The following is a 26,034-nucleotide window of genomic DNA, read 5'->3' on the forward strand; positions in this document are numbered from 1 at the left end:
CTTGAACTCACAGTGATCCTCCTTCCTTCCTCAGCTTCCCCAGTGCTGGGATTACAGGCATGTGCCTCAAAGGCTGGCTTTAACTATTTTGTATTATAAAAAGGATACACTGTATATTTCTCTCAAAACATGTTCCTGATACTTATTCAAATACCTGCATGTAATTGTATGTCTTTTATTCCCATTACTGCATAGTATTCCACTGTCTGAATATTCTGGCTCATTTATTCATCACATCAATGATGGATTTTTGTACAGTTCCTGATTCCGAACTCTCATGAAAAAATACAGCTATGATTATTCCAGTGTTATCCCTTTGGTAATCATGTTTTCATTTCTGTTGAGAATACACTAGGAGCAGAACTACATATTCAGAATGTACATTTAGTAGATACTGCTAAATAGTTCTCCAAAGCAGATAGAAAAGTATCTCAGCAATACAAGAGTTCCAGTTTGCTTTGTTCTTGTCAATATTTATTTTCCATGTTTTTCGTTTTTAGTCATTCTGGTGGGTAGGAGGTAGCAAATAATCATGGATAATGTGAAACTTCAGATAATAGATACAGATAATAACACTCTTAAAAAAATTAAATAATGGGAAAAAGGCTTTAAGAAGTGTTGGGAGCCGCGTCTGTGATAGCTCGCCTTGCGCGGCGGACGTGCGGCCTGTGGTAAAGAGCAAAGCCTGAGGTAGATTACCCCTCCCATCGAATATGTTAGTTTCCTGCTTACCGCGTAAACAACCCGCTCAACAATATAGTCTGCCTGGCAACTGATGATGTTAGCCAATCAGCTTGCCTTGCTTACTTTAACATGATTGGACACTGTACCCGTATATATACCGGTGCCACCCCTGGGCGGAAGAAGAAGCCAGGTAGAAGCCCGGAAGTAGAAGCCCAAAAGGAGCCGCGGAGAGCGGACCGGTAGAGGCTTTGGGGCAGACTGAAGCACAAAAGGAGCCGCGGGGAGCGGACCAGAGGAGGCTTCAGCTGGGAGAACCCAGGGCAGGCTGTACGGAGAAGGAAAATAAAAAGAAAAGGTTGTCCACTACCAGACTTTGTCGTGTGTCCTTCCTGCCGGCCGGGAGCGGACATCGACATTTGGAGGCCCGCCCGGGGACTGATCACCCCCGAGACGTGGAAGTGGACAACGCTCCAGTACAGAGCTGCGAGACAGGTGAGTTGGGGATAAGCCTGGGCTCTGGGTGGCGCGCACCTACAGGGCTTTTAGACTCCCCTCAGGCTCACGCGTAAGTGGCGGATTCCTTGGGCCTCACGCGGTGAGTAACATATTAAAAGATGGGAAACATGTTAGGTAGCAACACTAAGAGCGAGGGTGGTTGTGGAGAAAGCTCTCAAGAGCTTACAAAAGTACGCAGGGTATCTGAGCAGGCCCAGTCAGGGAGCTCCCGAGAGGGGTCCGTCAAGGGGAACAAGGATGCTAAGGAGGAGGACGGGGCTCTAGCCTCGGAGTCGTCTGACTCCGAGGACGAGGGAAAGTTGAATGGCAAGGAGGCCAAAGAGACCAGCTGTCAGGAGCCCAAGTCGCTCGATAAGGAGTCACAGGGTTCTTTTCCAGTGTTGCGCCGCGAATTGCGCTCTGCTCAACCTGGTCTGCGGAGGAGTAGAGAGCTCCTGAGCGCTCCCCGGCGCGAGAGGGAGGCGATCCCTCGCCACGAGGCGGCCGCCCGGGAGCTCCCTCCCCTTTCGCCAGAACAGGAAGTGATGCACGGGCCCCCATTTTCCGCCCAATCACGGCCGCTGTCTTATGCTCCGCCGCCGGCGGGTCGGTATTTTTACAGGCGGCTTTGGCAGGGGGGACGCTTGTCTCATGAGGTACATCCACCTGGGATAGATAGTGGCCCCTACGGGATATTTCCTGTACAAGTAGCTATGGGCCAGGGACGCAATGTATGGGAGCCTTTTGAGATAAAGCAGATTAGAGAACTTAAAAATGCAGTTACAACCTTTGGGCCGACTGCGCCTTACACCATTGCCATGCTGGAGAATCTGTCTTCTGGGCCCCTCACCCCCGCGGACTGGATTCAGCTGGCAAAGGCGTGTCTGCCCTCGGGCAGTTACCTGGATTGGCGAGCCTGGTACGCAGAGTTCTCTGCAGAGCAGGCTGAGAGAAACGCCAATCGGGGAAACCGGGGGTGGAACAAGGAAATGCTTATGGGAGAAGGTTGGCACGCTGATGACCAGACCCAGTTCCCCGGCGCTGTCTATGAACAAATCAATGCCATAGGGCTCCGCGCCTGGAAACAGGTAAGTGGTGCCGGAACAGCCTCCTTGTGTCTTTCAAAAATAATTCAGGGTACCACAGAGCCATTTGTTGACTTTGTGGCCAGAATGCAAGATGCTGCCGATAAGATATTTCCTGATCCGGGAGTGGCTCAACCGCTGGTAAGACAGCTGATTTTTGAGCAATGTACAAAGGAGTGCAAGGCAGCGATAGCTCCTCATAAGAACAAGGACCTCAACGCCTGGATTAGGATATGCAGAGAGATAGGGGGGCCGCTCTCCAACTCGGGAGTGGCTGCTCTCCTGGCCGCGGCTGTACAGCAGAGGGGACCTCGCGGGTTAGAAGGGGAATGTAAGGCTAAAGGGTGTTTTGCCTGCGGGGAGCCAGGACACATTAAACGTCATTGCCCAAACAATGCAGATGCTAGGCCTCGCCCTAGGAATAAAGAACCATATGTTTGTGGGCGATGCAAAAAGGGATCACACAAAGCTGAGGAGTGTAGGTCGGTCTTTGATGCTCAGGGCAACCGTATTTGTGGACGAGATGCTAGAGAGCCAAAAAACGGCCAGAGGGGGCCCCCTTCACAGGCGGGCCCCCGCCCCAGAGACAGGACAGCTCAGGGTGGCAGCCTTCAACAAGGGCCACCCCTGGGTCAGCAGGTGTGGACCTCAGTGTCGCCTCCAGACTTATACAGAAGGTCACCATTAGGATGGATGGCGTTAGGACCCTAAATGACATGCAAAAGCTATTGGGAGACATTAATTGGATTAGGCCATATTTACATATACCAAATTCAGATCTCAAACCCCTGTTCGACCTTCTGAAGGGAGACCCAGATATAGCCTCCCACAGGAGGCTCACTCCTGAGGCAAGAGCTGCCTTACAGAGAGTGGAAAAAGCCTTAGGTGGGGCTACCTTACACAGAATTGAACCAGGGCGACCCTTTGATGTCTGTTTGCTACAGACTAGTCTACAGCCCACAGCGGTGATTTGGCAGAAAGGACCATTACTGTGGATACACCCTAAGGTCTCACCTGCAAAAGTCATAGAGCATTACCCGGAGGCAGTCGCTTCATTGGCCCTTGAAGCGCATGATAGAGCTGTCCAACATTTTGGCTCAGGACCACAAGCCATCCGAGTACCCTATACCGCCAGCCAGATCAAGACCCTGGCTGCCTGCATAGATACCTGGGCCATTCTGAGATGTGTTTTCCATGGGGATATAAACAATCAATACCCTAAAGACCCTATCTTGTCATTTGTCACTCAGCACCCTATAATTTTTCCAAAGGTTACTGCCTCTGAGCCATTAGTCCCAGCAACTACAATATACACAGATGGCTCCAAGACGGGGATAGGCGCCTATGTGATCCTAGGCAAGCCCCCGGTTACCATACAATTTAAACCAGATCAGCCTCAGGTGGTAGAACTGCAGATCGTTAAAATGATTCTTGAACGGTTCTCAGAAGCCATTAACATTGTCTCCGATTCTAGATATGTGGTCAATGCTATGCAAGTGCTTGAGACTGCCAGTTTAATTAGATCCACTTCCACAGTGGCTGGACTGTTCCTGTCTATCCAGACATTGCTTCAGAACAGACACCATAAGGTCTTCACCACCCACATAAGAGCACATACATCCCTGCCAGGGCCCATGGCACAGGGGAATGCGGCTGCTGACACTGCCACTCGCCCGTTATGGATTTTTACCTTACTAACACCAATCGAGCGAGCCCGTGCCTTCCATGATAAATTTCATGTTAATGCCAGGACACTAGCAAACCATTTCCATGTTTCTAGAGCAGATGCACGAGATATCGTGCGACTATGTGACTCCTGTGCCACATACAAACCTGCCATACCGATGGGAGTAAACCCTCGAGGTTTGATCCCTGGTGATGTTTGGCAGATGGACATCACACATATACAGGAGTTTGGGACTCTTAAATATGTTCATGTTTCCACAGACACCTGTTCTCACGTCATATTTGCAACAGCAGAAACAGGTGAAAAAGTGTCTAATGTGATCAATCATTGCCTGGCAGCTTGGGCCGCATGGGGCAAACCAAAAATATTAAAAACTGATAATGGACCAGCCTATATAGGCAAAGCCTTCAATGAGTTCTGCAAAATGATGGAGGTTCAATTAAAACATGGTATCCCATACAATCCCCAAGGTCAAGGAATCATTGAGAGGGCTCATAGAAGCCTCAAAGAAATTTTACAAAAACAAAAAGGGGGAGTAGGCCAAGGCCTGGCCCCAAAGGCACGATTATCCATGGCACTATTCACACACAATTTTTTAAATTTAAATAATGATAATCGCTCCCCAGCTGTGGAGCACTGCAACCCTTCCCCCAACCATAAAGGGTGGGTGAAGTGGAAAGATGTCCTGACAGGACAATGGATGGGCCCGGATCCAGTGGTCAGCTGGAACCGAGGCGCGGTTTGTGTTTTCCCACAGGAACCGGGACGAGAACCACTGTGGATACCGGAGAGACTGACACGGGCAACAAAGCCCTCGACTGAAGATCAGACCTGCCCTACTGGAGATCCATCACAGACCAACCAATAAGATGAATAGAAATAGCGGTAGCCCGAAATGGACAAGAAGATCCTCAGGCATATGCATGGCTTGCTCAATTGGCCCACGACCGAGTCTAGATATGGCGGGCATCCCTCATTCTCCTCCATAAGGTGACAATACACAGCAGGGTAGGTGAGTCAATGACGGGTAAGAGCGTGCCTCCCCAGCACGACTCGACCTAAGCCAGGCCCTACCCCATCCTGCACGTAAGCCGCTGGACTGTTAGATGCTGCCCAGGTCTAAATTTCTCTCCGAGGGGATTTCTTTACGGAGAGGAAATGAGTGCAAGCTTGTGTGCATCCAGGTTCCGTCCAGTTTGTGCCTGGCCCTAGAAAAAGGACGAGGGCCTCAGGGCCTTGGCAGACCATGGCATGGCCAACCAGGGTCTAAGCCAAGGACCTACGGTGGGCCTACACATAGGGCATAAGCCTCTGCACCCAGTCCAGGAAGGGCTACGATGCGCACATTCATAAAAAATAAAATAGGGGGAGATGTTGGGAGCCGCGTCTGTGATAGCTCGCCTTGCGCGGCGGACGTGCGGCCTGTGGTAAAGAGCAAAGCCTGAGGTAGATTACCCCTCCCATCGAATATGTTAGTTTCCTGCTTACCGCGTAAACAACCCGCTCAACAATATAGTCTGCCTGGCAACTGATGATGTTAGCCAATCAGCTTGCCTTGCTTACTTTAACATGATTGGACACTGTACCCGTATATATACCGGTGCCACCCCTGGGCGGAAGAAGAAGCCAGGTAGAAGCCCGGAAGTAGAAGCCCAAAAGGAGCCGCGGAGAGCGGACCGGTAGAGGCTTTGGGGCAGACTGAAGCACAAAAGGAGCCGCGGGGAGCGGACCAGAGGAGGCTTCAGCTGGGAGAACCCAGGGCAGGCTGTACGGAGAAGGAAAATAAAAAGAAAAGGTTGTCCACTACCAGACTTTGTCGTGTGTCCTTCCTGCCGGCCGGGAGCGGACATCGACAAAGAAGAATATGAATATTAAAGTTATTAAAATGTATTTTACCAATAAATGATAGAGGAAAGTAAAAACATTAAAGAACAGCTCAATCAAGGAGCCAATGAACAGTTCTTGAAAGTAGAACACATAAAAAAAAGGCAAAGTAGAAAAAATAGCAAATAAATAATATGCTAGAAGCTTAACCTATAGAATGTGTTCTCTCACTATAATGTTATGGACTATATTTTTCTATAGAGACAAAGGTTATTTTATGTCAGGAGAATGAACATTGGTAACATTTTATCAAAATAGTATTAGATATATTTCAACCAGAACTTTTTCCTGTATGCTAAGTGTACAGAACTGCCTATCTGTAAAACTTTTCTTTAAGAAACTGCAGTATTTTATCACAGCATATATTTTTAGCAAAAAAAAAAAAAAAAAACCCAAACAAAAGTAGAACCTGTAATAATACTACATCTGTCTAGCACTTAAAGTTTAAAAGAAATTCCAGATTTTCACATAACATCATTAAAAAAAGTTCTGACCAAAAGAGACAACCCTAAACTACTTCTATTTTGTAAATGACTTGGAGTGTGGCCTGCGTTAGCTGTGGGCTCCTAGACATGGAGAGTCACAAGTCATGACTTACCGCAAAACCCTTTCCCAGGTTTAGCCAAGTACTCTTAGGAAAAATTCAATATATCCTACTCATCAATATGTTAGACTTTAAAGCTACTGACCAAATTTTTATATAGCTGACGGAAAATTATTAGATAAATACATATGAAATTCTGTTAGAGGTAGTTTGAAATGCTTAATCATTTAACAGGAATTTGTAAAACTGTACAGATTTTTAAACATGATACAAAGACAAAACTATAAGCTTTAAGAACATAGAAGGCAGTGAAGGATATAGCTCAGTGGCACAATGCCTACCTGGCAAGTGTGAGGTTGTGAGTTGGATCCCTGGCACCAAAACAAACAAACAAACAACAAAAAATCAACAAAGTTAAAAGTAGAAAGCCACAAATGACACCTAAGTTCATCTGTTAATAAACAAAGCTTTCATCTTTTAAAATAAACATTTTACTTATTAAGTCACCAAAATTTATTAGATGAAGATTTATACATGGTCACTCTAATTTATTAATTTATCAATACTGACTTTTATAAGGCAAGTAGATTGTAAGCACTGACAGAAACTACATGATCTCTTAGCCTCATTTTAAAAAAAAATTTTTGGTGGTGATGGAAATTAAATCCAGGGCCTCACGTAAGCTAAGGATATGTTCTACCAGTGAGCTACATCCCCAACTCTGCTTGATTTCTTTAGGGTTAGAATTTCTAACATGGATATTTATGTTAGGTATTTCACACTTAGCAGAGTAACAGTTTATAAAACATGTATGTTTAGTTGATTATTAATTTATGTATTTTGAAACTACAGCTAATGAAAAATTTAAGTTTTAAGAAGTATAAAATGCCATTAGAATACGAGCTTAAACTATTAAAACGTTAATTAAACATGACAGGAGATTGAAATGAAATTTTTTGATGGCACAGAATTTTTACTAAAGAGACAAAAAGAGAGCTGTGAATGAAAGACAGAATGGGATGCTATAGAACTAATCATACAAAAATAATGAAAACAAATAACCAACAAGTAGTCATCAGTTTTAAGAGTATACAACACAGTATGATGCTACAATTGTGAACCTATAATCCCAGACAACACTAAACTGTTCTCTAAGTAGACTGACGTTAGACTCAAAATGTTGTATCTAAACACAATAGGAGTGCCACATTACAAGGAGAATAATTTAATAGCACAAATATCTTAACATAATAAAATATGTCAACAGTATATACATGTACTCTAAGATCTGTTAATGCAACACTTGTTATGCCAGATATAATCAGTCACACTAAAAATAAAATGATAAAAACTCACTCACTGTCTTCTGTGGGAAGAACCTGCAGGGAGTAAATCCATTCTATTATATCATCTTTGTTCACCACATCTAAGGAGTCCAACATATCTAGTCCAGAGAGCGCAAAAAATGCAATTGTCAACCTAAAAGAAAAAAAAAAAAAAAAAGTAAAAGTCACCTTAAATACCAAACTCCTTTTTGCTCAGAATAGTAGTAAATACACTCTGCTTTTACAATAATTTGTAAAATAATTTAAACAAACTCCCACCTTGATCCTATTCTTTTCTATCTCCATTTCTCTCTTGGAATGGGAATATTTATCTTGTACCACTGCATATTGGGATTAAATAAGTAACTTGTGTTTTGAATCTTTCAGAGGTTCAATACTAAAAGTTTGCCTTAAGTCTCAAAGGATGTTTTACCTTGGACTTTTGAGCAATACTGGAACTCTTAAGAATTTTAGGAGGAATTATGCATTTTTTTTACTGTATGCAGGATATTTATATCATGTAAAATCATGAACTTGCTATTTTCTTTATTTGGAAATGGTTTAAGGAGATGCAATTGGATGTCAACTCAACAAGGAGTAGAATGAGATGATTAACCTTGTTGATTTCACTGACTTGGAGGTGTCCTGCAGGATTAGTAAAGCATACAGTATGTCTGGGTGCATCAAGGAGGACCCTGGTCCCTGGTCCTTCCTCTCTGGCACTGCTTTCCCGCTCTCTTTCCTACTGGCTCGAACTAAGCATCTTTCCTTTGCCAGGTCTTTCTGCCACAAGGTTCCTACCTTGGACCCTGGCACTCATGGACTGACTCCTCTGAAACCAGGGCCAAATAAACCTCTCCTCCTTTAAGTTGTAGGTGTGAGGTTAATTGTCCCAGCAACAGTAAAGCTAACTAATACAGCAACCTTTTGCCCTAGGAGAACATTCTCTAGAATCTTGAAGAAAAACTCTGTAACACTCACCAAATTTGAAATCAATCAATTATATGTCGTGAGAAAATGTCTACTCTGAGGGATGTATTAAAAAATTTACTGAATTAATTAACAAATAAAAGATGTTCCATACTACATCGAATTTTCCTGAAGAGCTTTACATGGTTTTCAGATTTGGTATAACCCACAAAATGAATGATTATATTTACAGTCAGATAAAATTAAGTAATAAGCCATAGAAATAGGAATTTTAGGCTTTTTTACATGGCTGACAGTAATACTGAGTTAATGGTACTCTAATGTCTGCTTGTTATTGGGATATAAACTGCTGAGTAACCTATCTCACACGCATATACGGGGTTGATCTTTCCAACAGACGTACCCCCAGTTAGGTCAATGAAGTCATTTTTACTTTAATACTTCTTTTTTTATTGGTCTTTTTCCTTTTTATCGGTACCAGGAATTGAACTCAGGACTGCCTGCTTGCAAGGCAGGTGCTTATGCCGCTGAGCTAAATCCCTAGCCCCCTTTAATACTTCTTTTAAATAACATGTGTCTACTCTCTGCCTTTTTCAGAATTAAGTCTCTTGAGTTTGCAGTCTAAAAGTTAAAGCAAGTAAACCTTGTATTTCTACTCTCCTCCTCCTTCTTGGATAGAAAGTAACATTTTCTACCTTAAATAAAGCTGTTTACTCACACGGATGGGTAAATTAAATACTTCCACAAGACCTCATTTTCCAGGTTTAAGCCATAAAAATAAATCAATTAATTTAAAAGAAAAAAGATTAAGAACATGATTGACAGAATCGAAAATAAGACAAATAACAGTCTGGTAATGGGAAAAGAATTTAGTGATGTGGCTATGATACGTGTAAGTACAGTACTGCCAGGCTACAGCCGCAAGTGGTAATTTGGGAATACTGTTGGAGACCACTACAAAGGGCTCTGAGCAGGATTTAAATTTAACTAATTGGCTTTCTATGTTTATTTGTGAGTGTCCTAGGCCTCAGCCCCTTGCCTGATGACGAAAGTTGATTCATAGTAAGTGAACCTCTATGAATCACTGGTCCTGCTGAGGCCTGCAGTGGCCTGTGAGGCCAGAGATAACTCAAAGGGCAATATAAGGCCACAGCTGTGGACAGTTGGCTCACACATTAATTAAGTAGATAGAGACTGCAGCTGCAGGAATTACTCCTATAGTCTCACTCCTACAATGTCTTCATGATAAGACAGTGCTACTAAATTGACTTGATTCATTATTTGGAGACATCCTTGAAGTGACTCCCAAGGTCCTGCTCATTGCCTGCACTTTCCTTAGTTTCCCCGGCCCTTGTTTGACCTAATAAATAAAGGGGGCAGTCCAGAGAAGTCTTTGTCTTAGCCCTTGAGCTTAATTAAAGGGTTTTGACCCTCCTGAAGGCCCCCCCCCCCAAATCATACAATTTGTCTGTTTTTATTTACCTCTGCCATACAACCATTTGGGAGATGAGGTATCTAGGTCAGGACCTGATGGAATTTATTGGAACATTTATTTATAAAAGATGACTATATTCCCAATTTTGGATCACTTGCTTTGCATTTTTCTGGTATACCGCCTTCTTTTACTGACACCAGCAAGTGCCTCTAACAATGGATGGCAAGCCTATGCAGATTTCAGTTGGGACTATGATACTGTAGAGTTCTAAAATTATAATAAGCAAGCAGTTTAATAAGAAATAGAAATACAGCTAGAGATTTAGCTCAGAGGCATAAGTACCTGCCTGGCAAGCGCAAGGTCATGCGTTCGATCCCCAGTACAAAGAAAAACAAAAGAAATACAGCTAACCAATTTTTGGATTCCAGATGCTGGAATACAGCAACATGAAGAAGAGAAAGAGGAGGGAAGTGGGTTGCTGGAACCCAGAAAGGATCTGAAATGGAAATTAGAGCCCGCAGGGAGAGCAAAGAGATGGATCACAATGTAGAAGAGGGAGGTGACTAAGGCACTTCCACCCTGAGCCCCTGCTTATGGTGTGGGAGGGTGGCCTGGACCTGCAGAAACACTGCAGCAACTACTAGGACCACAGAGGACTCCATGGAGACATTCATCAGTAGAACAGAGCAGTGGATGTTGTAGACTGCAGAGCCTGCTAAGTTATTTGGGTTCAGATCCCCAACCTCACCCCTGCAGAGGCTGATTGGCTAATAGCCATTTTGGAAAGGGAACAAAGGAAACTAGAACTTAGAGAAGCTGCAAGTTGACTCTACTTAATTGGCCCCAAGTGTTAGGGCGAAGCACAGATGAGTTCCAGCAGGTAAGGAGCCATGTTCAAGCCAGCAGGAAGCACTTAAACAGTATTATAAGCTGAAAAACTCAGGTTCCACCCTCACAACTATAAATCAGAAGCAACCTGAATTTCAGTGGAACTAATGGCTCAAGTGTGCTGCGATTATTCACCATTTCTGTGATTCTATTGTTGGCTTGTTGGGATCAATCAACACAGATCTGAATTCTATCTGCCACCTGTGTCAACTAGTAATAGCAGAGATACAACTTGCTGGTTTTTGTCAAAAAACACTTGTTTTTTTTACTTTCTTTGCTTTTAAGTCTTTTTTTGTTTTCTTTTTTTGTCTTTTTCGTTTTTATCGGTACCAGGGATCCAACTCACGACTGCCTGCTTGCAAGGCAGGTACTTATGCCGCTGAGCTAAATCCCCAGCCCTGCTTTTTAAGTTTTTAATTTTCATTTTTTTTTATACAGGTGAAAAAACTGTTTCAAAATTTTTGTTGTTGTTTTGTTCTGTTCTTGTTTCTTTCTTCTTTCTTTCCATCAGTTTTCCTTATCAGTTCCTAAAGCCTGCATTATCTTCCTTTGTCTTCAAGCCTGGCTTCTAATCCCTTTCACTTCTAGTTTTCTAATTTTCTCCTCAGCCTCCCATTTAAATTTTCTCCCTGAGGGTAAAATCTCCATATTGAGGGGATATTAACTACACACAGTTTTCTGGTTTGTTTCAGACTTGGTTACATAACCACAAATAAACCCTGTTCATAAGGTAAAGGTGCATTTTAAGAGGTATCACGGCTTGTCATTTTCTAGTGTTTGTTTAACGCTATTGTTATTACAGAGTGTACCACTTTACCCAAGGTGATATAGCTGTTTTAATTATTTGTTCTTCCTTCTATGCAAAGACAGACTGCCTGAGAGTCATAAGCAATACATCACTGTCAAAGAACCAGGGGTTAGTTCAAAAGGCAGCAATTTCTCACCCCAATAGATTGAAGAGCTAGGATCCCAAAACAGACTCAAGACCCAAAAGTCAGTTACAATCAGAAGATATCTCTGACTAGTCATTTCCTTACCATTCTAAATACCATTAAAGACACCTACTATAAACAATTATAAGCAACAAAGCACAAATTAAAAAAGAAAGAAAATAAGAAGACAGAGAAGCAACACCAGATTTCCAGTTCACCAAAGGCAAACCTAAAGGGCAATAAGGAGGAACGATTAGAAACCTAACTGGACTATTTAAAATGGAAGAGCGGAAGTAACAAAGCAGATGGACAAGGCTCTAGGAAAATCAAATCAGAAATAAATTTTCAGATAACTCAGAGATAAAGACCATGATAAAAGACATGATTAGTTGAAAGGATTTTGGCCCAGACAGGACACTGTAGCCCGTAAAGCCTTAGAGGCAAAACCAAGGAGCTCCATCTCCCCCACCCCTAGGAATTTACCTCTGGTGCCAAAAGAATACCAATGGGCTACCTGTGCATCCCTAATACCCCCTCAGGCTCCACCCCAAACCTAAGCTATATGTATGCCTCCACTTCACGTGTCCCACGGAGAGATCGGAGAGATTGCCGACCCCGGGGAAATGCCACATCCCAGGGAGTCGGAGGTCTCTCCCTGCATTCTTAAAATAAAGGTTATTTATATTTCATACTTTTATCTTTTCAGCCACCGCCCCACAATTCTATCAAGTGAATCAAAGACACATTTTAAAAAATACAGGGGCCTAGGACAATAACGGAAACCATGAATGCTTCAAACAGGAAACTACAGAATTCATGAAACAGATATAGAAATTTCACTGCAAGTGTAAGTGGAAGAATGAACCAATGTGAAGACAGAATATCACATCTCTACAACATGATGATCATGAAAAGAAAGATTTCTTTAAAATGACAAGGGAGGGCTGAGGATATAGCTCAGTGGTATAGTGCCTGACTGGCGAGCATGAGGTCCTGAGTTCAATTCCTGGTACAAAAAACAAAAACAAGAGAACACAAGAAACCAACTCAATAGTTCCTAGACAATGCAACAAAGAATAGTTTAAGTCTGATTGGTGTCAATAAAAATTAGGAGTTAGTACAAACCACATAAACCCTGGAAGTAATGGCAGAAAACTTCTCAAGCAAGGAAAAAGTATTTGACATATACACAAGTGAAGCATACGTAACTTCAAGTAGCACTGTTAAAAAAAAATCTACCCCAAGCCATATAATTGTCAGGATTCCAGAAAATCTGCCTAAGAATAGAATATTACACGCTGGTGGAGAAAAAGAAACAAATTTCTTACAAAGGAAAGCCCATCAGAATCATAGCAGACTTTGCAACACAAACCCTTAAGTCAAGAAGAGCTTGAAGCATTTCAAGCCTAAAAAGAAAACAACTCCTAACCCAGACTGACTTACCCTACAAAACTATCTTTCAAAACTGATAGAGAAATAAGATAATTCCATGATAAAGAACACATAAGGAGATTCATTACTACCAAACCAAAATGTTCTGAAGGACATTCTAAAAAGAGACAATAAAGACTCCAACTCTATGAATCCTAACTCAATGAATGCACCAGGCAAGGTAAGTAATTTAACAGAGGGGAAAGAAGGGGAAGCAACAACAGGAAAATAACATGTAAGAATAAGTCAATACACATCAGTTATTACCATAAATAAAATGGTCTCAATTCACCATTCAAAAGAAAAATATTTATGAACAAAACCTTGATTGCACAGGCATTATCACACACACACACAAAAAATCAACAGCTGGGATCTCATCCTATTGAAAAACTTTTCACAGCAAAGGAAACCACCAATAGAGTGAAGAGACAGTTTGCCAGCTGTTTATCAGACAAAGGATTATTGTCAAAACCATAAAAAGAACTCAAAAAAAAAAAAATCAGTCCTCCCAGATTTAAAGACCCAATCCAAAACTGGGCATCTGAGACGAATACACACTTCACAAAAGATGAAATACAAACAGCAAATAATTATGTGAAAAAAATGTTAAACATCACTGGTCATTCAAGAGATGCAAATTAAAATGACACTGAGATTCCACCTCACCCCAGAAAGAATGGCTAGTATCAAGAAATCAAGCAGTAACAAATGCTAGAGAGGCTATGGGGAAAAAGGAACCCCTCTCCACTATTGGTGGGAGCATAGATTGCTACAACCACTGTGGAAACCAGTGTGGAGATTCCTAAAAAAACTAGGACCCATTTGACCCAGCTATTCTCCTTCTGGGTATCCTCCCAAAAGAATTACAAACATCATATCACAGCAATATATGTGTACACATGTTTACAGCAGCACAATTTGTAATAACCAGATCTTGGAAACAACCTAAATGCCCATGGACTGAGGACTGGATAAAAAAGATGTGAATTTTTCTACAATGGAGTACTACTCAGCCATAAAGAGGGATAAACTGGAGGCTTTTATAGGTAAATGGATGCAACGTGAGACCATACTCATAAGTGAAATTAAGACACACATGTGTAAACATCGTACTGTCTCATTAGTATAAGAAGCTGAAAGAAACAATATGTGTATATATGCATATATATGTATATAAAAAAGATAGTTAAGATAGTTATACTATTAATTTCTCTGAGTTCATTAAAGAGAAATATTTGTGTTGGCATTGTTTGGACAACTGTAAGCAGATGTCTTGTGCTCTAAGCGAATGATTTAGGGATGACAATGTGCAATGTACGTAACAGTGTTGCCCCTGATTGATGTTTTGAAATTTTTAGTTTCTTTCCTTTTTTCTTTGTAATACAGTGGATTAAAAAAAATACTGGCAGAACGGATCAAGAAATAGAATTCAATGATGTACTGCATACACATTTTACTCAAAAAGAAATTCATAGAGTAAAATTATAGGATGGAGAACAATACTTTATGTGACAGGAACCCAGAAAAAAGTAGCTAATTTATTTGCAGACAAGTTAGATTTCAAACCAAGACCAATCAACAGAGCCAAAGATCACTACATTCTTAAGGGAATAAACCAAGAGGAAGCAATAACAATTAATTATAAATGTATGTGCATCAAATACCTGAGCATTCAGCGACATAAGAGAAATATTAAGAGACACGAAAAATCAAGCACTAATACAACTGCAGTGGGGAAGCTCAATAGTCCATTGTCACAAATAGATCATGTAGACAGAGCATCAATGAAGAAATATCAAAACTGAACCTAACCTGTGAATAAATGGACTATGTCTACAGTGTTCCATTTACATTACAATGCACATTCTTCTCAGCTGTCCACAGAAAGTTCCCAAAACATACTACACAATAGCTCACAGAACATGTTTAAATAAAGGCAAAGAAATTGAAATTATTTCACATGTATTATCAGAAATGAAGCTGGAAATCAATGGCAAAAGAACCCCCACAAAAACATGGAAATTAAACAACATTCCCCTGAACAACTAGTGGACCAAAGATGAATAATAAGAAATTAGAGGGTTTCTACAATTAAGTAATAATGAAAACACAACATCAGAATTTAAGGAACACAAAGCAGCTTTACAAGGGAAATTTATAGAGGCAAATACCATATCTGAAAAACAGAGCGAGCACAAATAAACAACCTAATGTTGATCTCAACCTTCTAGAAAAAGAAGAGCAAGTCAAGCCCACAGCTCATACAACTGATGAAATTGTAAAGACCAGAGTTGAAATTAATGCAACACAGACTAAGAAAACAATGAATCAAAGAGTTGGTTCTTTGAAAGGTTAAATAAAATTGACAAACCTTTAGTTAACCTTTAAAAAAAAAAAGGGAAAGATTCAAATCCATGCAGTTAGGAATGAAAAGGTTGAACTCACAAGGAAACCTGCAGGTAGATCAATACCTAATTTGTGAACCTGTATTGTAATAAGATGGAAAACATGGAAGAAATGGGGCAGAGTCTTGGATACATAAGAATTACCAAAACCGAATTGAGAAGATACAGATTCTAAATAAACCAGTATCAGTCAATGGAATTAAAGATGTAATCAAAAACTCACCAGCAAAGAAAAGTCCAGGTCTAAATATTAAAACAGAAACACTACATCTGCTGGAAAATAGAGCAGGCAGAACTTTTGAAGACACAAGTTTAGACAAAGAGTTTATGAACAAAACTCGTATCATATAGAAAATACTAGAAGGCATCAAAAACTGGGATCTCACCTTATTAAAAAGCGTTTGCAGGGCCGAGGATTTAGCACAGAGGCATAAGCACCTCTCTGGCAAGCGCTGGGTCCTGAGTTTGATCCCCGGCACAAAAAAATATATACTCCGATGATCTACTTCATTTTGGCAACCCGAGGTCATGAATTCAATCTCCGGTAAACCCCCCCCCCCAAAAAAAAGCTTTGGTACAGAAAAAAACAAATCAAAAATCACTGACAAAGTGAAGGAACAAATCACAGAGTGGGATAATACTTTTGCCAGCTGTTCCTTAGACAAGGGACTAATATCTTATGTATATAAACAACACTCAGAAAAAAATCATAGCCCCCAAACTTAAATATCCAATCCTAAAAAATGAAACTGAAATAGACTCTTCTCTGATGAAGACGTAGAAATGTTAAATAAATATATGAAAAAATTCTCATTATCACTGGTCATTCAAGATACACAAATTAAAACAACACTGAGATTCCTTAGCATTCCAGAAAGAATGGCAATTATCAACAAAGCAACCAATAACAAATCTGGCAGGCTGCTGGGAAAAAGAAATCTTTCTTCTGCACTGTTGGTGGGAGTGTAGACTGGTACAACCACTGTGGAAATTAGTGTGGATATTTCCTCTAAAAATCAAATCTAGAGGTTCCATTTAAGCTACCTATTCCCCTTCTTGGTATCTTTCTGAAAGAAGTCAGAGCAGCATACCACAGTAATTCATGTTCACTAGTGTTTACAGTGGCACAGTTTATAATAGATATATCTCAGAAACAGCCTAAATGCTCATCAACCGATAAATGGATAAAGATGTGTTTTTTTCATAAAATGGAGTACTATTCTGTCATAAAGAAGGATAAACTTCAGACATTTCTAGATAAACAGGTGTACCTTGGGACCATATTCTTAAATTAAAAAAAAAATCAGACAAACATTTAAATACTGCATGGTTTATCTGGTGTGAGAAACCAAAAGGATAAATAAGGACCCAATGCATAATAGTATGAAATAGGAAGAAAATGTTCAAATGGAAAAGGGATCTAGGGAGGGAGCAGGGGAAAACAAGGGAAAAGGGAAAAAAGAATAGAAAGAAATTATAAACAAAGATTTTGTAAATAAGGAGGCAAAGAAGGCTTGAAGGGAGGTGAAGGGGAAAAAAGAATCAAGGCATATCATGTGTAGACACAAATTCCATATGTTGAATGTTATCATTAAATATCTAAAATGTACCAATAAAATTTTTAAAAAGATGAAAAAATACTGATAAAACTACTAACAGTATCAGTACAGTCTTTAGATGACACATCAGAATTAACTACTAAGTTAAAGTATTATTTAGTAGATGTCAATACTTTGAAATGAATGAACGAAATAATACATGAATCTTCTATTTTGAAGCAATACTCATTCATACTTTCCAATGGCTGACGCATCTGATAAATATTTTCAAGCATAGTCACACATTTTTAAAAATTATTTAACGTGTAGCTTTTCTACTACCATAATTACTCAAGAAGAAATGTACTGAACATCTAGTACAGAATGAAAGTTTACCACAAACATGTATACAACTTTCTAACCTCAAGAAGATTATACAGTAAGCATAATCAGAGAAACTGTCGACCTTTCTAAATCGATCCTAAACTTTGTCCTCTTGTTCACCATATCACATAGTAGTTCCACTTCTGGAATTCTGAGACTCCTTTTTTCTAGCCCTACTTCTACAGCTCCAACTATCCTTTCCCAAACTGCTGCAACAGCCTCCTAATTGGTCTTCCTGATTCTGGTCCTACTTCACACAACACAATGATCATTCTTAAAACCACTGATCACTCTGAAATGCCCAATGAACCATGAAGATCCAATATCTGAGGTCTCTATAAGCTATATTACGATATGAAATTCAAATTTCTTGAAAACCAGACAAGGCCTTCAATAATCTGGCTTACATTTATCTCATTTGACTAAATTTTACCTGCTTTGCATTCTGAATCACTGTTAGAGAACTTCTTATTCACCTGCCTTTATTTGTATAGACCAGGGCAAACCTATGGCACGTTTCTGTGTTTTACATTTAAGACAAAAGATTTTAATATAGCTTTTTCCCCCCCTAAACTAAAACCTAAGTGTTCAGGTTTTACTGCAGAGCTGCTACTTTTCAGTAAGTATGAGTGGGTTCTGAGTTGCAGTTTGGCACTTGGTCTCTAAAAGGTTTGCCATCCCTGGTGTAGAACATTTGCCAACAAAACAAAACTCAAAACAAAAACTACTGAAAAACTCTACAACATTTAGCTCTGGGGCTCCTTCTTCCAAAAAGAGTTCTTTTTCAGGCTGAACTAGGTGAGTCAGGTGCTTTCACAAGGTCTTGTCCTGTATCACTGTCACCAGGTAGGCACAGAGTATGGCCCTGGCCTAGCAGTGCCGGCACCTCCCAGAAAGCTGTGAGTACTGCAGCATCTCAGGCCCATCTGGAGTTGCTCAATAAAATCTATTTTCTTGCTCTCTCTATACTGGGGATTGAACTGGATTTTTTCTTTTTTTTTTTTTTTGTATTTTTAATTTTGAGATAGTGTCTAAATCACTAAATTGTGTGGGCTGGGTTCAAACTTGTGAGCCTCCTGCCTCAGCATCCAAAAGTACTGGGACAGCAGGCACATCTCACCACACCCAGTTCAGTCTGCATTTTAACAAAATGCCAGACAACTAACATATATACCTTACAGTTAGGAAGCACTGTTGTAATAATCTATTGGCATATTTATGTCCATCAAGCAAACAGTCTCAAATTCTACAATACTGGTTATGATGCAGACTCTCAGGTCCATGCAAAGTCCAAAACAGATCTGGAGGGGAGTCCAGGAATGTGCATTTGTATAAGTGCTTCACGTCATATTAAAAATCTCCCACAATCAGCATGTATACTGGAGATAAAGTAGGGAACCAATACACACAAATACACTTTCATAAATAAAAACTAAATGCCTAATCCCTTTTAGAACAGCTAGGTCAGTGGAAACAGTGCATTAGAAAACGGTCAGTATTGTGTTCCTCAATTTAAAAAGGCCTTCTAATTTTCATTACCACAATAAGAATGACAATATCATAAGCACAAAAAAATTCTCTTAAATGACACGTTCATTAAAAGTAAACCCTGTTACTTGGCAAAACTCACAGTCTAAGGTTGAATAGTCAGTTGAATTAACTAGTAACTACCACTTTTCGGAAGTTAATATAAAGGAAAAACCTCAGATGGAACAGCAATTAATTATTTTCATGAAGTCATTGTCAATGGAAAAGTAAAAATCATTTATTCCTATTAAAAATTTAAAAAATAAATGGAATAATTTTGCCAAGATACTGAATTTAAAAAAAATAACTAACTATCCAGTCCAATATGAGTCTTAAGAGCCAGCTGTTTCATATTTATCAACAAAAAAGAAATGAACAGAGTACCTCAATGCCTGGCAGGCATTCAATAAATATTTGTGGAAGTGAACTGCAATGCTGGGTAAGAATTGACTAAACTGATGCACTGTTTTGTCTTAGAACATTAATACCAAAGAAGTGTTGTAACCAGTCTCTTTTGCTTCACAAGCAAAGTATATGTCATGATATGTATTTTAAAAATTAAAATAAGTACCTAATGCTAAACCAAAAAAATAAAGACTGCGAATTGGGCAAGAAATAACCGAGAGAGTACCTTAAAAATCTGAGACACTGTTATCATTAAGGTGTGGTCCTAAATCATAGGATTGGTGTAAATCATATGATGGTACTAAAGTTACATTACTGTAGTAGATAACTGAAATACTGCTGACAGCAGCAGCTTCACTAGCATTCGATGCTAATATGCAAGTAAAACTGCTGAACTTGTTCAACTGTATTCCGGTACCTATCGCAGTAGTTATTCTTGATTGCGTGAGCAGGAATAATCTATACTTCTCAAAATTGACCCAATCGGGCAGTGTCCAAAACATACTCGCACAGAGTTTAGAAACTGTGAGGAGACATCAGAGCAAAATAATTTGAGCTACCCGTCCAGTCTCACAATTCTGGAGCCTCACTTCAAAACACAGCAGTGCGGAGCAAGTAACACTTCTTCTTTTTGTTTATGTATTCCCAGATTTTTACAATGTAAAAGTTTTTGCCTTCAGGCATATCAGATTCCTTAGCCAGCTCCAACTTTACGAAAATACTGCAAATCTAAAACAGGCTGCTTCATGCTACACTTCATCTCTTTTTGCTTACCATGATTTACAAATCCTGGAAAATAACTACTCAGATTCTTCGCCGCTCCTACATACGAATACCCTACTGATTTTCAATAACGAGTTAGTAACTAGGGAAGAAAGGAAACACGGAAGTGACAATTTAAAATACGACTACCAACACTTTTCCTTTTGCGTTTAGTAAATATCCCCGGCTCTAAGACAGTAAGAAGGAAGCTCAGAGTACACATGAAAATGACAGAGAAGTGGCAGAAGGTGAACACTGCTCAAACTGAAAGCCCTCGACATGCAGCATTCCAAACCCTGCCGCCTCGGTCAGAGGAGCGAGAGTGACCGCAGGCCCGTCAACGCCGGGGACCCGAGCAGAGATGAGGTGGGCGGCGCCCCGCCAGCCCTGCTCCGCCTTACACAAGGGGCTAGGCCCGCTGGCTGTGGCCACGAGTTACCTGCTGGTCTCGAGCGAAGAATAACGCTCTGGCAGAACCTGAAGGCAGCGCTGGAAAAACCGCACGTGTCGGTCCCGCAAGAAGTCTAGTCGCTCTCCCTCGCCGCTCCCCACCAGCCGCTCATCCTCAGTGGCCGCCATGCTGCTCCGGAAGTTACTTCCGCCGTTACCCGGAAGCACTCGGCGAGGGGCGTGCACGCTCGCCCACCCGAGATTCCGAGGAGCTGGGTAGGCGTGGGCTACAACCACCTGGTTGATGACTGAAACTGTGCGGCCCACTGAAAACCTCGTCACGGTTCTTCATCTTGCTTATTTTTGCGTAGGCAGTGTATGATCCCATCCTTTTATACATTAACCCCCAAAAGTTTGGAACACTTTCCAGGTTTTATGAAGCCCAGCCCACAGATTCCCAGGTCCGAATGTTTGTCTTCGTCTATTTGAAAGGAGCAAGAACAAGAGCTTTAAATTTGGTCTGAGAAAATACTGGCCTTATACAATGAAAGGGGTAGCTATGAAAACAGTAACAGTTCAGTATAAGTTCGCTGATAGACTCATTTTTGAAGGACAATAGTTGTAAACTGCAGACAGGGTAATTAAACCTACAAATTAAAACTGCGGAGATGTCAGATATTTATTAAGTTATCAACACCTCAAAAGTTCTGAAATTTTCCTGGTCCTGCCAGGAATCGTTTAAAAGTATATGCACAGACAGCCACAACTTAAAGGCGCAATTTGAGTTCAGCCGTAATCATACTTTAATCTTTTCCTGGGATAGACGGTAGGTCCTTCCTCCCAACGCTCCAGTCGGCTCCACTACAGTCTGGGGTATTCAGTGTGTTGCACTGACCAGGTGTATTAAAAGCACCTCTGACTTACAGTGTTTTCACTTTGGTGTTTAATAAGATGTAAACTTGTTAGGGGTTGGGGAACATCTGCAATACGCAGTATACAAACGTTACAAACATACAAACTTAGCCGTGTGTAACTACTTGCAACATTTTTTACAAATCTGACAGATTTTACTGAGTCCAGGTGTCATGAGTCATCAGTGTCACAACAATTCACAGCAACAAACAACATACTCTCCAATCACCTATACAGGAAAAATTGAAACATCATGATTCTTTACAAAAATGAACATTTGTCTTGGCCATATACCATTCTCTTTTAAGGTTTCTGACACATTCTTGAGGAAGAGGAACCCAAGTATCAAGCGGTTCTTTAAAATTAACCGAGCTAATGGAAACTTGAGTATACTTTTGTTAGGGTTCTTAGAAAATGAATTAAAAAAAAAAGCCAGGCATGGTAGCACACACCTGCAATTCCAGCACTTGGGAAGCTGAGACAGGAGAATCGTTGTGAGTTTGAGCCTGGGCTACAAAGTCAGCTCGAGGCAAGCCTGAACTGCGTAGTAAACACCAACTCAAACACACACACACACAAACTAAATAAATAAATGCGCTCCATGGAGTGGTACACTTATTCAACAATCCAAAGCACCTTTATTTTTGGTACTAGCAACTACTTATTCAAGGCATTCCTGAATTCCTTAATAAATACTCTTCCAACAGCCTGCATTATCTAAGCGCTGACCTTAGGGCTTTCCTACAAATATCAATGGTGCCTTGGTTCACAAAATCAGTTCTCTCCATGACTAGTCACAAACAGAACTGGACAAGAAAAGAATCAATAGTCAACATTGAACTTGACCACTGCATTTTATTTGTTTCTCATTCAACTCCGTTTGTGACTACAATGTGGAAAGAATGAAGTCCATTAATGAGTACCACTACTAAGCACACAGTCCTTGCTCTTCGGGCATGCTTACTCTGGAGTTTTCCCTATTCCATTAAGGGACCTCTCTCACGCATATTCTCAAGTGCCTCAAGATAGTCAAAATTGAGTCTTACTACATTCATTTGTTAAAATCAGCTGTGCAGGTCCCATACACATTTGACAGTTCTCATCAACAGACTACTTAAATTAAATGTAATTTTTCAGCTCAAGGGTGAGCAATTTGATTCAAAGCTGAAGGAAAAACCTGTTTTGGATTCATTGAGAGATAATTCCTAGATAAGTAAAAGGCTTTTTTTTTTTTTAGTGATTTTGACCATATAAATTGTTTGATATATGCATGCCAGAATCTAATGCCCACATAAAATACCACCCCACATTATTAGCTAAGAAACATAAAAAGTTGTTTTCAAAGCATAAAAATGAAAGAACACCTATAAATATTAACCATTAAATGACAATGAATTATGGAGAAACACTGGAAAATGTGTAAAATAATGTAAAGTAATAATATAGTAACTAATGTACTCTGTACCATTTTAAAATATGCAGTTATATTTTAGAAAATGTTATGTGGGAATTACAGATGTTTTATAATGTTTTTCAAAATTTCTTATTAATGCACTAATTAAACCAGTGTAAGAAATGTTTATTTGATATTTCTCCTATGAATCCATCACTAAAAACATTTTCAATTATGTTTATGCTATATGCTTAAGGGATGCCTATAATAAATTCCTTATTTATTTCAGATTCAGTTAGAAATTTTTTCAGAGAAAATTCCATATTTACCTTCATTAAAAAAGAAAATGGGGCTTGAGTGTGTATAGTGGAGGAGTATATCCTTATTATGTTTATTTAAAACTATGGGTTCAATCTCTTACTGAAAAAGAAACTCTTGAAATAAGTCATGAGAATTACAACAACCAGCATGCTTAGCTTAGATACAGAAAACTGAAAGGTGAATCTATATGCAATAAAAGTAACATGTAAAAAGCAATTTAAGAAAAATGTACTTTCTGAATTGTAGCCGTTTAGTTCTATTGTTGAATTCCTTTGTCTTGTATATTTTATTTCTGAACTGCTTCAAATAATTTTAAAAAGTTATAGAGAACAAATAACATAAATACAATAAGCATTCCCAATTAAAGATCTTTTTGAGTCAACTTTCTCATGCTACACCAAAAATCGAACAATTAAAATTCAGTTCTCAAAGAATGGAATTACATACTTGGAATATTAACTGTTAAGTTAGAAAAGATTAGGGGCTGGGGATTTAGCTCAGCGGCATAAGCGCCTGCCTTGCAAGCAGGCAGTCGTGGGTTCGATCCCTGGTACCGATAAAAAGGAAAAAAAAAAAAAAAAAAAAAAATTAAGAAAAGATTTTGGCCTCTATTCAGTGAATTTCTGGTCTGCCAATATAAATATAAAATTATAAATAAAGGTCTAACATAAAAACTATAACAAATTTCCTATAGTTTTATATGTATAATACCCTTCCTAGAAGAACTAAAGACCTAGAATTTTATAAAAATGAAATTTTGAATTAAGCTAAATTGTGTTTTAATGTACAAAAGTTTGGAAATTTAAAAATTCTTTTGATCAAATATGTTTATCTACCAATTTTAAAATATTTGAAATGCCACTAAGAATAAAAAAATCAGCTTCTGTGGCAAACACAAGCAAAAACTGCATTAACCAGTAAGATGTGAAAGACACAAATATATTATAAATGTATGAAGTGCAAAGGACTGAAAGAATATTTAGACTAGCTCAAGGAAATTTAAAAAGATGACAGCAATAATAAAATTAATAGGATATTTGAGGTGTATTTTTAAAATAAATATTTGCTATTTAAAACAAGCATGCTTCAGATACAAAATATTTATTACATGAAAATGTAATAATTGACAAACTACCAATTTTTTAAACTTAGAAAAAGTACTAAGTTATTTTGTAATTCCTTAAAAAAAAAGACATATTTTTGTTATTCAAGTTAATTTACTTCCAAGTTACAAAAGTTATAAAATTTTGGTTTAAAAAATGCCTATGAGTGCCTCTATTTATTTTGCTATGCCATGACAAAAACAAAGTATCTTTGAAATGCTTTGAGTTTTTAAATGGATAATGTTTGCACAACATTAAATGGATAATGTTTGCACAACAATTTCTATAAGTAACTTTTGTATCAATAATAGGCCAACATATACCCTAAATACCATCAGTAGAAACAGGACCCATTAATGATACAGCATGGAACTTAAAGTATTTCTCAATTTACGCACAATAATCCATCTGACTAGGCTAGTGATATTTAAAAGAATATGGTTAGTCACACTCTCCTGGTATTACTGAATATGCTAGAACTCTCATCAAATGAATAGCAATTCCATTATCTCATTTTTTCTCTAAATTCCTTGTCTCCAGGTTGGAATAGCCCTAAGGAGAAAAACAGAAAAACAATTATAAATATGTGGGAAAATTTTTTACAAGACTCAAACCTATCTGATTAAATATTAACTGTTAAAATGTGTGTATGTGTACATATATAAACACACGTGTGTATGTATTAGCATTTTCAGTCTGTTATTATAAAATCCACAAGTTGCATAGAATAACATCCAATTATTAAGTTTCTGAAAAGTGCACATCCCTCTTCTAACTCCTTTTTACCTGTGTGGGATATGTAGAAGTGGCCCAGAGCCTGCTGGTCCGATGCTTTTAGTCCGTTCTTCCCAGCCTTTGGTAGGTTTGTAAAGCCTGGAAGGATCTCTACTAACATTATTTTCAACCTGCAATTAGAAAGCAATTTTTAAAAGCCTACAGTAATAAAACTGCCAATCTATTCAGTAAACTACTAGTTATATAGCTAAAATAAAATTTGTGGACTACATCAATCTATTAATAAATGATTATTTTTTCTGGTTCTATTATTTTATTTTATGTCTACTATGAGAGAAATTTAATATAGCTAAGTATAATAGCCAGACAATACATTTAGGATATATAACCACCAGTAAACCCTGGGCCTTTTACTTCAGGGCATTACTAGTGAGATTAAACAGTATATGTATAAAATGTATATGTATAAAATGAAGTATATGTATAAAATGAAGGTTTATATAGAAAGAAGGAAAGGAAATGATAAATAGAAGAGACAGAGAAATCATGGTCAACAAAAAGGGTGCTTAGAATGTAAAATGGTAGAATTCAAACAATAGTCCCTTAAATTATACTGTTATGCTCCCCAACATATAAATAAATATCAAATATAAAGTAGATATAGAAATGAGAGAACACATTTCATGTCCGTATCCTTACAAATCAAAGGATTATGATAACTAGGAGAGAGATAAAGAAACACTGATTATTAGTTACTATTATGGTTTATACCCCATAGCTTTCCCTTCAAAGCTTCTGAGCAGGACTTCCGAAGGCAACTGGATTAGGGGGTTACT

At 39.2% G+C, this 26,034-nt stretch overlaps 2 protein-coding genes across 4 annotated transcripts in view; both read right to left on the reverse strand.

Moving 5' to 3' along the window:
* Pggt1b (protein geranylgeranyltransferase type I subunit beta) overlaps positions 1-21,491 on the reverse strand; it is a 74,793-nt gene extending 53,302 nt beyond the window's left edge. For 2 of the 3 annotated variants that reach the window (XM_003473182.5, XM_063230950.1), the window contains exons 1-2: positions 20,784-21,491; positions 7,740-7,858 (exon numbers count right to left, since the gene is read on the reverse strand). In XM_003473182.5, the coding sequence (XP_003473230.1) occupies positions 7,740-7,858; positions 20,784-20,923 (259 nt within the window). In that variant the 5' untranslated portion in view covers positions 20,924-21,491. Of the gene's footprint in view, positions 1-7,735; positions 7,859-20,783 lie in introns of those variants that run through there. The other variant, XM_063230951.1, reaches the window with a different exon arrangement.
* Positions 21,492-22,481: 990 nt separating this feature from the next.
* The window catches only part of Ccdc112 (coiled-coil domain containing 112), a 32,785-nt gene continuing 29,232 nt past the window's right edge, over positions 22,482-26,034 (reverse strand). The window contains exons 9-10 of the mRNA XM_003473273.5: positions 25,250-25,368; positions 22,482-25,015 (exon numbers count right to left, since the gene is read on the reverse strand). Coding sequence (XP_003473321.1) covers positions 24,985-25,015; positions 25,250-25,368 — 150 coding nt within the window. The 3' untranslated portion in view covers positions 22,482-24,984. The remainder of the gene's footprint in view (positions 25,016-25,249; positions 25,369-26,034) is intronic.

This window comes from Cavia porcellus, unplaced genomic scaffold (assembly GCF_034190915.1).
Source record: "Cavia porcellus strain 051 isolate PalLab524CR breed Dunkin Hartley unplaced genomic scaffold, mCavPor4.1 scaffold_19, whole genome shotgun sequence".
Classification (NCBI taxonomy): domain Eukaryota; kingdom Metazoa; phylum Chordata; class Mammalia; order Rodentia; family Caviidae; genus Cavia; species Cavia porcellus.